The sequence below is a fragment of the Ctenopharyngodon idella genome, chromosome 13 (assembly GCF_019924925.1).
Source record: "Ctenopharyngodon idella isolate HZGC_01 chromosome 13, HZGC01, whole genome shotgun sequence".
In the NCBI taxonomy this organism is placed as follows: domain Eukaryota; kingdom Metazoa; phylum Chordata; class Actinopteri; order Cypriniformes; family Xenocyprididae; genus Ctenopharyngodon; species Ctenopharyngodon idella.
This window is the reverse complement of record NC_067232.1, coordinates 37,290,722-37,307,359: the sequence shown is the minus strand read 5'-3', so window position 1 is coordinate 37,307,359 and position 16,638 is coordinate 37,290,722. Positions and strand designations below refer to the sequence as shown.

General features: G+C 36.9%; 1 protein-coding gene across 6 annotated transcripts in view; it reads right to left on the bottom strand.

Annotated features, from left to right (window-relative positions):
- agpat5 (1-acylglycerol-3-phosphate O-acyltransferase 5 (lysophosphatidic acid acyltransferase, epsilon)) overlaps positions 1-4,562 on the bottom strand; it is a 198,647-nt gene extending 194,085 nt beyond the window's left edge. For 4 of the 6 annotated variants that reach the window (XM_051916838.1, XM_051916837.1, XM_051916836.1 and 1 more), the window contains exon 1: positions 3,728-4,562. In XM_051916838.1, the coding sequence (XP_051772798.1) occupies positions 3,728-3,946 (219 nt within the window). In that variant the 5' untranslated portion in view covers positions 3,947-4,562. The remainder of the gene's footprint in view (positions 1-3,727) is intronic. The other 2 variants (XM_051916839.1, XM_051916840.1) reach the window with 2 other exon arrangements.
- Between the last annotated feature and the right edge of the window lie 12,076 nt (positions 4,563-16,638).

Here is a 16,638-nt window from a genome sequence, read left to right as displayed (position 1 = left end):
AGCTGAATTTTCAGCATCATTAGTCCAGTCTTCAGTTTCAAATGATCCTTCAGAAATCAGTCTAATATGCCGATTTGCTGCTCAAGAATCATTTCCTATTATCAGTGTTGAAAACAGTTGTGTACTTGTGTTTTCTTCATGATTCCTTGATGAATAGAAAGTTCAAAAGAACAGCATTTATCTGAAATACAAAGCTTTTGTAACATTACACACTACCATTCAAAATTTGGGGTCAGTAAGAATTTTTATTTTTATTTTTTTTAAAAAGAAATTAAAGAAATTAATACTTTTATTCAGCAAGGATGCATTAAATCTATCAAAATCGACAGTAAAGACATTTATAATGTTACAAAAGATTATATTTCAAATAAACGCTGTTCTTTTGAACTTTCTGTTCATCAAAGAATCCTGGGGAAAAAAAAATATTGTACACAAATATTTTGTACAATTGTACACAAATGTTTCTTGAGCAGCAAATCAGCATATTAGAACGATTTCTGAAGGATCATGTGACACTGAAGACTGGACTAATGATGCTGAAAATTCAGCTTTGCCATCACATGAATAAATTACTTTGTAATATATATTCAAATAGAAAAGTTATTTTAAATTGTAATAATATTTCACAATATTACTGTTTTTACTATATTTTAAATTAAATAAATGCAGCCTTGGTGAGCAGACGAAACTTTTAAAAACATTAAAGAGGGGGTATCACACACAGTTTCTGCCAATCTCATGTTAATCTTGAGTACATCTAGAGTAACAATGCATCCTTCATATCTCCAAAAAGTCTTTAGTTTTATCATTTTTATAAAAGATAGATACGCTAAACCGAGTCTTTCCGAAAAAAGCCGAGCTCCTGGAGGCGTGTCTGCCGTCAGAGCTGTGGGCGGAGCTAAAGAGTCACGAGCACGCAGCTTTTGCCTAGAGATTGTTTGCTAGCTGCGACATCATTATAAATACAAAGGGAACAAAAACGTTCGTGGTGTTTACATTTTATGCACTTGCACGCCGATTGCCAACAAAACACAGACATCTGATGCAGCTTTACTCACCACCCGCGATCTGCAAATCCAGCGCCGAACTGGAACTTGTTTACAAAGTATTCATCACCGAAATACTTTTGGCCATGTTTAGCATGAGAATGCAACTCTTTAACAGTGTAAATAAGTCAGAATGCATGAAATAGCATTACACCCCCCCCCTTTAAAAATCTTACCGATCCCAAACTTTTGAACGGTAGTATATTATATATATATATATATATATATATATATATATATATATATATATATATATATATATACACACACATATATATGGGCTGGGCGATACAGCTAAAAAAATTATCACAACATAATGTTTCATATTGATCGGTATCGATAATTAATGAAAAAATAAAAAAATAGTAGAAAAAAAATGTTTGAATTTAACCAATGCATTTTTAATTAAGAAATAATTTTAAAACAATTAAAGCAAAATAAAACGTAAACAAATCTTTCTTATTTTATATAAAGATTAGTAAGTGTTAAGTGTTAAAGTAATAAGTGTTAAAGAAGAGCTGCACAATTCTGGATAAATTGAGAAACTTTTTTTGTTTCAAACCAAGATCACAATTCTGAACAACAACAAAACAAAATAACATGTAATTTACTAGAGGTTCTGACAAAATATTAATTGCTGCAGTCTATTTTAAAATTTTATTTAAAAAAAAAAATCTGTTTGGATGTATGATTCAATTACATGCCCACAAGTACTCTTGTTTTATTACTGGATGAATCAGTGTATTTGAAAGAATCCGTTGAATGAAGATTCAACGTCAAATACATTTTTTAACACTCACTTGTCGCCACCTGGTGGTGAAACAATGTAATCGATGAATGCGTCGTTTTCAGCGCCAAGTTTCCTTCAAAAGCTGATTTGCTCTATTTTGTTCGATAACATAGACATTAGTGTTTTATCTGAACTGTAAACTTTTCTCAGTACTTCTGTGATAATTTCAATATTTGTAACAGAAATAAAGATACCGTGTTGTTGAAAACACTGTTTGTGCAGCTGTTGGGGCCAAAAATTATTCAGACACTTTGACCTGACAACTGCTCTCTAAAGACGAACTTCGAAGTAGATCAACTGTAAGACGTAAGGAAACCATGAAACTGCCACACTGACGAGCTGATGTGTAATTTTTTATTCACAATCTCCTCGTCGCCGGCAGGTACAGCACTCATTTCCATGTGTTTGTGTGTTTTGATTTCACGTGGCGATTGCGCATCTGAACTCCACAGCAGCTTGTTTGCGTGTCACTCGTAGCGTGTCTGTTTGTGATCCTGGGACGGAGCGCACTTGAGAGTTGTTCATGCAACCGAACTTAATGTCCGTTTACATTTTAATGCTTTTAAGTGAAACTATATCGAGAGTTATATTGAACATTTTTTCTATCGTTATCGATTAAGACGTACTGTCAATAAATATCGATACCGTTTTATCACCCAGGCCTAATGTATAGGCCTATCTATATATCAGGGACGCTTCCTCCGAGGCGGCAATTGAGGCAGTGCCTCCTCAAAAAAAAAAAAAAACTGTTTGAGAAAATAATCGATATTACAAAAATAAAACAAAGCAAATATTACAAAATTTGACATTAAAAAGTATGAAAGTCACTATTTTTTCTAAAGAAACACTCTCCCAACAGCGACACCCGCAGTTACAGCGGGGAGTCCGTGTCTCTCGTGCCTCCCTTTAGCGCACAGAAATAAAGCAGAACCCCTAGCGTGCGGTGGGTTTAGTGGGGGGTGGGTAATTGAGTATGGATGGGGGAAAGTCACGTGAGAGGAGGCAGTGCCTCCATCGCGCTATATGATCGGTTATGATTGGATATGATTGGTTTGTGCAATAAATCCCGTCTCTTGTTTTCGTGCGCGTTCTCGTCGAATTGGCCTAAATGAAGACACCGATGGCGTTAATGGGAACACTAATTAAAACGTAAACAACTCACCCCCTTAGATACCGCATTGTGTCACGTCAAAAGCAAACTTGAAATGGCAGAAAACATGACTGCGGGGTTTTTAGTGAGCAATCAGCATGGTGAAATTAAAGGTAGGCTACATCTTCGTGTCTTTGACCACTGACCAGTGTGTACAAGCTTGATGACTGCTGAAAATAAATGGACTATTAAAAAGAAAAGCTGAACATTAGTTCACAAATTTATTATATATATATATATAAACTTTTAAATTGTTACTGCTTTTAGTTAGCGCCTATTACTAAACACTAACTTGATTATACTTGGTTTTAGTAAATAGAACCTTACATAGTGTAAAAATACAAATTAGAATTGTATTTGGTCTCTATTTATTTGTAATGTTTACTTAACCAGGAAAATTGTGTAACAGGGACATAAATTCATACATTTACATTTTATATATATATATATATATATATATATATATATATATATATATATATTTTAATAATTATATATATATATATTATATATATATATATATATATATATTTTTTTTAATTATATATATATATATATATATATATATATATATATATATATATATAAAATTTATATTTATATATTTTTTTTTTTATGAAAGATTAAAAAGTCATGTAACAAGGGCTGTATATCACTTTTAAATCTTGTAACAACATAAGTTAAATGTAAAGAATGAGCTGAATACAGGTAAACACAGTAAAGACAAAAAGTCATACTAACCTCTACGCCCGTGTAATTTTCAAAGAAGAACAGGACCATACTCTGATACAATGAATATACACGGTCATCCACAGTGTGATAAAGTCTTGTCGGCAGCACAGTGGACAGCAGACGCCAGACGCTCCAGGACAGCAGGTAAGCCGGAGCGGTGCCCAGCATCACCGCCGCTGGAAGCCAGTACCGCAACGAGTATGTGTGCACGACTAGGGACAGCAGCATTTTGGCTGGAAAACCCAAATGACTTAAGCGAATCTAATCTCTACACCGCTAAAACTCAAACTAACTCAGTACATGACCCTGCCCAACATGCATTGATCTTTTAGCCCAAACCAGTCGGTTTCAATCAATAACCAAGAAACAACTGTGCTAATAATTTCGATCAAGGAGAAAGAAAAAAAAGTTGATGCCAAATTTCACGTCTTCTGGAAACTTCCTCCAGGTTTAAGCATCGCATCCTTTTTAATACAAAACACTTCCTTAAGTGTGATTCTGGTCTTATAAGGCACAATTCATAAAGACATTCAGATTAAATACACAAAAACTGTGCTTCTACACTTTGCTCAAACTACACTCTGACTTTCCCTTAGCACTTCTCTAAAAAGAGACTAGAAGTATATGCGATTCTTTATTTGCTAAACCCTCCAGAGGACATGCCAGTGACAGAAAACCTAAGGTGATCTAAGCATGGAGAACACTTTTACAACTTCTTTTATACCATAACAACATAAAAACAAACGCAATGTCTTACAAATACACCCAGCCACATTGCTCGTTCCCAAAAGTCATACACGCCTTCCAGCCTCCATATTACATGATTGTTATCTGCCACATGCTTGTATCGTGCTCGCTGATTGGCTGATGAACGAGTTCCGGTGTTACGAGATTTTCGATTTCCGTGGGCGGAGAAAACTTATTCACGAGTTTCCCCAGACCTGGACATTTAAGATAGCGAGTGTTTAGTTCGCGCTCATTGTGTCGCAGCATGTTTAAAGGATTATTATCATAAAGGTAACGAGTTTCAGCGTCGCAGCTTATGACTAATCTAAAACCTTTTCGTATAAGTTTATAATGCATTCATTAGTATGCAGTCATCCATAACTGAATGACAGGCATTCACTTCGTGCAACGTTAGGATACATTGGTTTCAGGTCGTTGTGCTCTTTCTTTGTACATTGCGATGTTTTAAAACTAAGGCTTTTATTAGTTATCCTTTATTGAATAGCCTACATCACTGACTGTAACAACTGAAATAAACCTGTGTAAATGTATAGACTAATATATTTTAAAATCTAGCCTGGTATGATTGTTCTTACATTTTTGATATTTGATGAGAGATTTACAGATGAACAGAATTTTTGAATAACGTCATTTTCCTGAAATACAAATCTTTTATAACATAAATGTCTTTTGATCAATTTAATGCATCCTTGTTTAATAAAAGTATCAATTTCTTTTAAAAGATATGATTCCATACTTTTGAATGGTATTTTAATGCAATTGCATTTTCAATTGTGGCCAAGGGTGCAAATACTTTTTGGGGCCACGGTATGTAAAAAGACAGATCTTTTTTGTTGTAAAAATAGTTTTAAATATTTTAAAATGTTAATTAAAATTTAAAGAGTGGTAAAAAAAAAAAAAAAAAAAAAAAAAAAAGCCAGAATCTTTAAGACTAGAAATTTCTTTTTTTAATACATATTGACAGACTAAATTTGAAAAGGGTTTCTTATTATATGAAAGGGACTTTAATATTAATCTAAGAATAGTTTTATTACGTGTCATATTTTATATCCAGAGACCGCTAGCTTGGTGTTGGCAAGTCTTAGGCCCATCTTTCTCTGTAAAAATAAAACAAATTGTCATTACTGTTTCACACAATATCAAAATGTCCACTCCATCACACGTTATACTACCAACATTCAGTAATCAAAAGCTGATTATGACCAATAATAATATTGAATGAATGTGTTACAAACCTCCCAGTTTGTCTAGGGGTAGGAGGAAGTAACAATATAATAAAATAAAAAATATTTAATTAATATTATCCGTGTTATATTTCATCTGCAATACCAACGTGGACTTTTATAAAGATCCGACTGTCCATTAACTTTTAAATGCATCATTATGCATATGAGGAGAGTTCTCCACATGAAAGACCTGTGACTGCAGATCAACGTACTACTGCATTTCTCTCCGATACAGTGGGATATTAACTAAATGAAATGTGGTGGAGGATGTAAGATGATTGACAAGCCAGTTTACGGTGACAGGATGCGACAGAGAGCAAAGACACAATTGTATGACGTGATAGTATGTCCCAAATCTTGTCTACTCGTTTGCTACACACTCAAAAGTATGTACTTTTTGTTCACAAAAAGAGTACATACTTTTAGGGCGTAGTAGAAGTAGGCGAATTGGGACGCAGCAATAGTGTTTGGGATCTAGGGCTGCACAATGATTAATCGTTTGTAAAATAAAAGTCTGTGTTACTTCCTCCTACCCCTAGACAAACTGGGAGGTTTGTAACACATTCATTCAATATTATTATTGGTCATAATCGGCTTTTGATTACTGAATGTTGGTAGTATAACGTGTGATGGAGTGGACATTTTGATATTGTGTGAAACAGTAATGACAATTTGTTTTTATTTTTACAGAGAAAGATGGGCCTAAGACTTGCCAACACCAAGCTAGCGGTCTCTGGATATAAAATATGACACGTAATAAAACTATTCTTAGATTAATATTAAAGTCCCTTTCATATAATAAGAAACCCTTTTCAAATTTAGTCTGTCAATATGTATTAAAAAAAGAAATTTCTAGTCTTAAAGATTCTGGCTTTTTTTTTTTTACCACTCTAAATTTTAATTAACATTTTAATATATTTAAATTATTTACAAAGAACATATGTGTGTGTTCTTTGTAAATAATAATGTATATACATACACATACATATGTATATTTAAGAAAAATGTTATATTTATATATAAAATATATTTATATATAAAATATTTATATTTATATATAATATAAAATATATATAATTATATATATTTATTTATACATGCATATATTTCTTAAATTTATACATGTATGTGTGTGTATTTATATATACATAATTATTATACACAGAACACACACATATATTACGTAAAGACAGACTTTTATTTTGCAAACGATTAATTGTGATTAATCGTTGTGCAGCCCTATTGGGATCTGCAACATGCACTCAGCTGATGAGCATCAGATGGAACTCAATTAACGACCTGCAAAGGAGACAGAAAGGAGAGAGAGAGAAGGAGAGTGAGAGGAGAGCAAGCACGTACACAGCACATGACATGCTCAACAAATACAATCACTCTCCCCAAATCACACATATATTACAAATACGTATGGAGCCCCGGACATGACATGCAAGAAAAAAAAGGCTAAATCGTGCACACAATTTACTAATTCATTCCCTCAATTTACTAAATCGTGCGCACGATTTACTAATTCATTCCCTCGATTTACTAAAACGTGCGCATGATATATAAATCGAGGGAATGAAATAGTAAATCGTGCGCACGATTTAGTAAATCGAGGAAACGAATTAGTAAATCGCGCGCATGATTTAGTAAATCGAGGGAACGAAATAGTAAATCATGTGGACGATTTAATTTTTTTCTTGCATGTCATGTGCGGGGCTCCGTAAATACATCCACTGGACATAACACCCCCACCGTTAAGTTTTTTTTTCTTGGCATTTCACAAAATGCAACAAAGAAAAACAAAAGTCACACCACATGTACAACACAACATACCACAATTTTCTTAACAGTACATGGACCACGGCATTTTCAGATTGCCAGGCAAGTGAAGTTAAGGGGGCTTTGTGAACATAAGTAGAACCAGACTACCTCCATAACATATCACAGCAGGCCTACAAGAACAAGAACATCTCTCACAAATTCTGCCATGAAGAATTTGCAAGTTGGCCAAAAGAAGGATTTCATTACACGCTGAAGTGTCTTGACTTGTAAATGACCAGTAGGTACATTTGCAGGTACACATTTCTGGACTTGAAAATGGTGCACAGTAGGTAAGACCATGTGATGGATATCACAACAATTAGGCAAATCACAAATGGGCTTACATTTCTCTGTCGTCACACCATTATTACTCAAGCAAGCATTTCCTCCATCAGGCACTTGCTCATAACTTGCCACCGCATCAGAACATGGAGGATGGGACAAGTCTGTTCTCTGCACTCCACTTAAAGGAGCTTTACCAGTGCAAAGTTTGAGTGGGTTTATATTCACATCAGTTTCTTTACAAATTGCAGGCTTAATCATCTGCTCACATCTGGGAGGTTCAGAGGAATTTTGCAAAAGTGAATCGGCAAAATAAACAACTCTTTCACTGACAGCTGCACCACTTCATGCTCCGGTGATGCAGATGAGACATCACCAAAATTACCATAATTTACCACAATAGGTCTAGGGAAAACCTGGTCACTTGCTAGATCATTCCCCAGTATAAGACCTACTCTTTCAAATGGTAACTGGGAACACACAGCAAGGTTGACTATACCAGTGACAAGGTCTGACTTCAAGTGTACCTGATGGAGAGGAACACGATCACACCCCCTCTCGATACCACGAATTAACACGTCAGAGCCGGTGTAGGAACTCGGCGAGAAGGGAAGTAACTTTTGAACTGTTCCGAGCCAGTATTTCACAAGATCACAACAGGTTGATGCCTAGTATCAGACAAGGAAACCATACCAGCACGGATGAAAGGTTGCATGGACTTATTCTTAGTCACAGACATCGTTTGTACAAGAGCAACATTCTTAGAGTTACCATCAACATTTTTCTTTTCCCAAGCCGGGCAATCTGCAATCAGGTGATCTGGGTCGAGGCAGTAAAAACAGGCAGGCCTATCTCTCCCACCTGAAGAGGTAGCCTTGCCTTCTCCATTGCCATTACCTTTGGACATACACGGGGGTTCACATGACAAATTTCGCATCACCACATTTTTATTGGCAAGCAAAGTGTTTGACGGTCGGACAGACAAAAAAATATTTCGATGTGTCAAGATAAACTCATCTGCTAACACAGCAGCATCTGATAATGAAGTTACCTTTTGTTCATTCAAATGAACAACAACACTCTCTGAACAACTTTTAAAATCCTCCAGCAAGAGCAACTCCTGCAACTGCTCAGTGATCTTACTGGAGAGACACCATTTCTCGCACAACACTCTTTTCTTTCTTGCAAACTCTACATGCGTCTGTCTTGCTGTTTTCGCATGTGCATGAAACTTTTGGCGATATGCCTCGAGGACCAATTCATATGCTCTGAGAACAGCGGTTTTAACGACCTCATAATCAAGAGATTGTTCAATCGGTAAGGACGTGCAAATCTCTTGGCCATTACCCGTCAAACTACACTGTAGGAGCAAGGTCCATATATCATTTGGCCACCTAAGCTTACCTGCAATGCGCTCGAAAGCAACAAAGTATGAATCAACCTCAGACTCACGGAAGGGAGGCACAAGTTTGATGTATTTACAAACATCAAATTCCTTAATGTTTTGCTTTACATTCGAGGTTACGGGTGTAGCAGGAATGGTTGCAGAGGAAGAAATTGAGGAAGCTCTGGAGTGCGGAACAGGAATAGGTTTCATTTCTTTAACTTGCAAATCTAGACGCCGCAGTTTAATATCATGGTCTGCTTCTACCTCCACAACTTTAAGTTTCAAGTGTAAATTTTCATTCTCCTGTTGTTTAACTTTGAGTTCTAACTCTTTTAAACAAATGGCTTGCACAGGATCAAAATTCACACGTTAGCTAGTATTTATACCAGAAACAACCTCCTCAGCCACGGCTTTCACCGTAGGTTGTTCTTCACGTTCAAAATACCATTGCGCACAAGCTGTTCAAACAGAGTATCCTTAAAGGGTCATGAAACCCCAGAACACTTTTTTGAGCTGTGAACAGTATAGGCTGCACATCATTAAAAACACTAAAGGTACTCATTCATTTTATTTATAATTTGAAATTAGTTATTTTTGCATTTTTCAGAGCGATTTCTGTCTTCCGGTTTGAAAAGCAAAGTCGGAGCAACGTCACAAAATCTGACGTCATCGTGTACTACCGGCAAGACCCGGAGTGCTGATTGGCTCCAGTATGGGCTAGTCCAGAGCCATTGAAAAACAGAGTTGCGACACTCCCATAGACTTCCATAGGAACTTTGGAATGCGGAAGTAACGCGTGTCATGGAGCAGCCGATAGTTCCAAACACTGATAGTTCCAGCACTGAACCCCATTCGTTTTCAGTGATTCTGAAGTTCGCTCGCTGGTAAGTTGATGAAATTACTGCATTTTTGACATTTGAACGCATTACCTGACCTCTCATGAATCTAGTCAATAGTTGTATTTTATGTAACCAGCTTTAGTTAATGTTTATTGGAAGATAACGTTAGTTAGACTTTAATTGCAGCTAGCTTAAGTGACCTACACTTCACTAACTTTAGCTATAACCTGACGTCAGTTAGGCTACATTTACCTTTACATTTACAAGTTCGTTGTCAAACAACGTTTATCTTCGGTTATTAGATTTGTTGTTAATATTAGCAACACTTAGTTGCCAGTTCATTAAAGTACCAGACAATAACACAGTAAGGAGGTTGCATACACTTAGTGGCCACTATATTAGGAACACCTTTACAATCTAATGTAATTCAATACAACAGCTCTGCCATGAATTCTACTTTAATGAAGTTTATAATCAGCCAGAAATGTGTAAATTCAATACTGAGGTCATAGTTAAAGGTGATGTTGCACTACATTGTGTTCAGATGGGTTTCTTATTTACATACATGAGGTGGCCAGAATATTAAACACATCTGGATATGAAGCAACAAGTGCAAAAACACCCCCACAAACTATGACCTCATTGCTAAATCATCATTAAATTTACACCTCTATGACAGCATAAAAAAATAAAATTATCTTTTCCCTTATTTGCATAACTTCTTGGATTAGCTAAATAATCACCCAGCTTCTTCCATAATGTTATTGTGTGGAAGAATAAAAATTTGAATAACAATAGTGGTTTCTATATAGATATATCTTTTTTTTCTCATTTAATTTCAAAATCTGTACTGGAGTACAGAGCCAAAATACCAGAAATCATGACAAATGTCCAAATAGTTATGGACCTAACTGTAGGTGTGTGCTCTCACTTCTGTAATGTCAACTTTGTGAAAATGTTTGGGAAACTTGTATTTAATCTGTCCTTCAATGTATTAACCTTAACACTGTTTCCTCTTTCTTTACAACTCCCAGTTCTCTCCAGCAACAACAGGCTTGACTCAACTTCAGACCCGGTCTCCTCTGGGGCCTCTGACACAGGCCGTTTCCACCTGGAGTTGAGATGCATTTTGGTTGATCGGATCACAAGTGGACGAGGGAGACACATACAAGTTTACACCTGGTGTTTTAATCCATCTCTTTTGTCCTCTTTCAACCACTTCTGTCCTGATTTCTTCAAGGGGGTGGTTAAATGTATGGGTTTTTACAGATCTTTCAATCTAGTGGACAAAAAAAGCTTGAGCAGTTTACATATGAACGCACCCAGAGATGACAGGAAAACATATTGAGAGCATCAGTGTTCGTTTCTGCTCTGACAGCCGCGAGACCAGCTGAACAAGTGAGTGTGTGTTAGAAATCAGGAATGGTGAGAAAACCATTACGTTGGTACGTTAAACCAAACTTGGGTCTTCAGCCAACAAAGTTTAAATCCCGTCTGGCTCGAGTGCTTCCCATAATGTTTACACATTAGGTCAGTAGATGGAGAGTAGGTGGTCTTTAGTGGCTGTTCAAACACATTCGACTACATGAGCATTTACACTACGAAAGCAGTCCGGTCGAATGCATTTTCAACTACTTCTGGAAGTGGTCGAAAGTGGACAAACTCAAACCGTTTTAGACCCCGTTTACACCTGTATTTAGTGTCGTCCACTTGTGATCCGATCAGCCAAAACGCATCTTAATACCAGGTGGAAACAGGCCCACAGTCTGCTTCTGGCAGTGGAATGCTCTCACCCAAAAAATCAAGTAACTATAGCATTACTATAGCGTGGAGTTTGAATGCTTTTGTTATCAATGTATGGATAAGCATTCGACTGATTCTTGATTCACCACCAGGGGCCTGTACCATGATGGTAGTTGAACAAACTCAGGGTTGTAGGATTAGTTTTGAGTTGACAAAACCAAACCACTCCAATCCGGCTTTGTTGGTACCATGATGCTGATCATCAACATTCTCTGTCAACTCAGGCTTTGATCCTGAGTTTGTGGAGCATATGCACATGAATGTGTGACATCAGTGGTGAACAGCCAATCAGATGACTAATCTGAAACTTAATCTGAACCTGGCTAGCCAGCTAATCCAGCTTCATGGTACAGGCCCCAGGTCTCCAGATCATCCTACAGCTGGGCTGGAAGAATGTAATGGCTATTGTGAACACTTATATTCCTTCTCTGGCCTGCTTTCTGCCATCTTTCTCTCCCTGTAGGAAGTTGAATGAGTTTCTTTGAAGACAGAACATTCAAGGAAAACTTACCTACCCTCTCCCTGGATATAATATATAATTAAAAGTTTTGTTGAATGTAATTGTTTGTCTTGTATATTTTTCACTGTTGACCAAACTTCTTTCTTGACTTAAACTGAGCAGCTTCATTCATTGATATTCACTTGTTGTGCATGTTTACATGAATGTATCTTAACACAACATTAGGATGTTAGTAATTATGACCATAGAAGCATGGGAAAAATATATACAGTACATGCTGTAAATGTATATCTTATGGGAGCAGCCCCCCTTCCCTCTAAAATTAAACACAAACACAAAATTAATTAAATTCAAAGGGCTTTATTTGCATGATATATATATATATACAGGTGCTGGTCATATAATTAGAATATCATCAAAAAGTTGATTTATTTCACTAATTCCATTCAAAAAGTGAAACTTGTATATTATATTCATTCATTACACACAGACTGATATATTTCAAATGTTTATTTCTTTTAATTTTGATGATTATAACTAAGGAAAATCCCAAATTCAGTATCTCAGAAAATTAGAATATTACTTAAGACCAATACAAAGAAAGGATTTTTAGGAATCTTGGCCAACTGAAAAGTATGAACATGAAAAGTATGAGCATGTACAGCACTCTATACTTAGTTGGGGCTCCTTTTGCCTGAATTACTGCAGCAATGCGGCGTGGCATGGAGTCGATCAGTCTGTGGCACTGCTCAGGTGTTATAAGAGCCCAGGTTGCTCTGATAGTGGCCTTCAGCTCTTCTGCATTGTTGGGTCTGGCATATCGCATCGTCCTCTTCACAATATCCCATAGATTTTCTATGGGGTTAAAGTCAGGCAAGTTTGCTGGCCAATTAAGAACAGGGATACCATGGTCCTTAAACCAGGTACTGGTAGTTTTGGCACTGTGTGCAGGTGCTAAGTCCTGTTGGAAAATGAAATCTGCATCTCCATAAAGCTGGTCAGCAGCAGGAAGCATGAAGTGCTCTAAAACTTCCTGGCATACGGCTGCATTGACCTTGAACCTCAGAAAACACAGTGGACCAACACCAGCAGATGACATGGCACCCCAAACCATCACTGACTGTGGAAACTTTACACTGGACCTCAAGCAACGTGGATTGTGTGCCTCTCCTCTCTTCCTCCAGACCCTGGGACCCAAAATTTACTTTCATCAGAGAACATAACTTTGGACCACTCAGCAGCAGTCCAGTCCTTTTTGTCTTTAGCCCAGGTGAGGCGCTTCTGACGCTGTCTGTTGTTCAAGAGTGGCTTGACACAAGGAATGCGACAGCTGAAACCCATGTCTTGCATACGTCTGTGCGTAGTGGTTCTTGAAGCACTGACTCCAGCTGCAGTCCACTCTTTGTGAATCTCCTCCACATTTTCGAATGGGTTTTGTTTCACAATCCTCTCCAGGGTGCGGTTATCCCTATTGCTTGTACACTTTTTTCTACCACATCTTTTCCTTCCCTTCGCCTCTCTATTAATGTGCTTGGACACAGAGCTCTGTGAACAGCCAGCCTCTTTTGTAATGACCTTTTGTGTCTTGCCCTCCTTGTGCAAGGTGTCAATGGTCATCTTTTGGACAACTGTCAAGTCAGCAGTCTTCCCCATGATTGTGTAGCCTACAGAACTAGACTGAGAGACCATTTAAAGGCCTTTGCAGGTGTTTTGAGTTAATTAGCTGATTGGAGTGTGGCACCAGGTGTCTTCAATATTGAACTTTTTCACAATATTCTAATTTTCTGAGATACTGAATTTGGGATTTTCCTTAGTTGTCAGTTATAATCATTAAAATAAAAAGAAATAAACATTTGAAATTTATCAGTCTCTGTATAATGAATGAATATAATATACAAGTTTCACTTTTTGAATGGAATTAGTGAAATAAATCAACTTTTTGATGATATTCTAATTATATGACCAGCACCTGTATATATATATATAAAAACATACATACACATATGTATGTATTTGTGTGTGTTCTGATGAATGGTTTAGCCTATGTTTAGGGAAGGTCAGGATGAAGGGGTACATTAGCCATACTGAAATGGATCCAGTTAACAGAAATGTTAATGTTATGGATCGTATTTAGTAACACTGTTAATTCACTCAGTAACCATCTCTCCAGTTACCTGTACATTTTAACAGACCACATTGTTAACGATAATGCCGTCTCTCTATCACTCTCCAGATACAATACACTACTTTAAGTGTACTCAACGTAGTAATCAATTTTATTCAATATTTAATCAATATTACGCGTTAATATTTACCGAAAAAATTCCTGCAAATACAGTAGTTGCTGTAAATGTATTTTATGTTATGGGAGCAGCCCCTCTTCCCTCCAAAATTAAACACAAAAACTTATTAATGCTGTGTTTCCGCCACTCCCAAGGAAAAAAAGGCTATTATATGTATGCAATGTAAGTGTCAACGTAATAATCAATGTATATTATGCGTCAATATTTACCGATAATTGCTGCAAATATAGCTACAGCTGTCTGTCCCGCTTAAAACCATTCAAACTGGTTGACAGCGCGGATTTGTTTGGAACTATTGAGAGCTACACGAACCACGTGACAGCGTTGCGGCGAGATCAAAGAGTGTCGCAACTCTCATATTTAACGGCTCTGGGCTAGTCGAACATGCTGACGTCAACAGTGTCTGCATTCATGAGAAAAAGCACATTCAATCCAATCACTGCGCTGTAGTATGCATAAGATTATAATTGCGGTATTATGCATGAGGAAGTATCACTTCTCTTGCCCCTGTCTCTTGTCATTCAGAGACATGGATCGAATAGTTGTGTTTGTTTCCTCAGTGCTACAACAAAAATGCGTCTCTCTGAGACGCGACCAGAGCAGAATTTTTTGTGCATGTGGATTGTTTTGCTGTAATCTACCAGCACAAATGGAAAATATGTTCGCATGAGATCGCATTACAGCGGATATTTCAAATGTCGCAAAAGTGCTGTTCATTTACCTCTGCGTTCGGACACGCGAGCCGTATGTATGTTTCCCTCAGCACAGCAAGCACATGAGTGTTGTTTGTATTTTGCCCACGATGCGGTCAGAACTGAAGTTTGAATACGAACACATGAAAAATACAGTTGTTATGATATGCACGTGGAGCGCGCATACGATCGGTTTCAGTGCGGAGCTCCGCGATGAGTTTAACAACACTAGCCACGTGGATTATAGCTCACATACAGAACAAAGTATCCGTGTTTAAAGTTTTTATAGACATATTTCACATATTCTCCTGCACCAAACATGAACCAGCACGGTGTATGCACATATTCCATCAATTCTTCTTCAAATGAATTATATGTGTAAACTGGACACTTACGTGTATCTGAACGCGATGACACGATTATTCTGATGAACAAAAGACTTAGAGAATGGACAAAAATTAAACTATGTCTTTATTCATTCTGTGTTAAACTACGTGTCGTTTATCATGAGACTGCAGTGCTCGTAAACATAATGAAAGTATTATTAGCCCTTTTAAATATTCTTTCGCATTTCTCCCTTGTGCTTGGGAGTTTGTTGTAATTTTTCTCCGTGCTCATATTCATTATTCTGTATAATGAGTGTGTTGTAGGTCTGTTTCATTGGTTGTACTTTCCCCTCTTCCCCCCCCCTCTACACTCCCACTTTTCCAGAGCTTTACACGCCCATTTTTACAGAGATTTTCCAGCTCAGAGGTGTGAACGACCAGGCTATAACAGGGGGGTTTCATTACCCTTTAATTACTTGCTTTTTCTCTTTTGGTACCTCAATATTATAGAACTCTGCAATCAAAATTAGATCCTTTTTTCTACATTTATGAAAGACCTCTGTGGTGGGAGAAATGGTAAACGCCAACAAATCAAACTCCATTTCTATCACCACAGAGACTCTCCTCCCCACAGAAAAAGCGAAGACAGCGAGAAACAGACTTCTAGAGAGAAAAGAGAAATTGTACTTATCACACCACAATAGTTGTTATAAAAAAAAAATTAAAAAAAAATGGATGGACGAGCCCCCACTTGTTACGAACCTCCCAGTTTGTCTAGGGGTAGGAGGAAGTAACAATTATTGTAAATAAAATAAAAATAATAAAACGAAAATGACTGACGGTCACTTCAATTCCCTGACCCAGAAAAGCAACAAACACCAAATTAAACAAAATAACTTAATTTATTTAATAAGTTCAAAGATAACATCAACAAAAAGAAAGAAATAAAGGAAGCAAATCTTCAGGAGAGGGCCAGGCCAACATAACAAACAAAACTTTCTAACTGACAAGGGTAGCATTAAATAACCTAT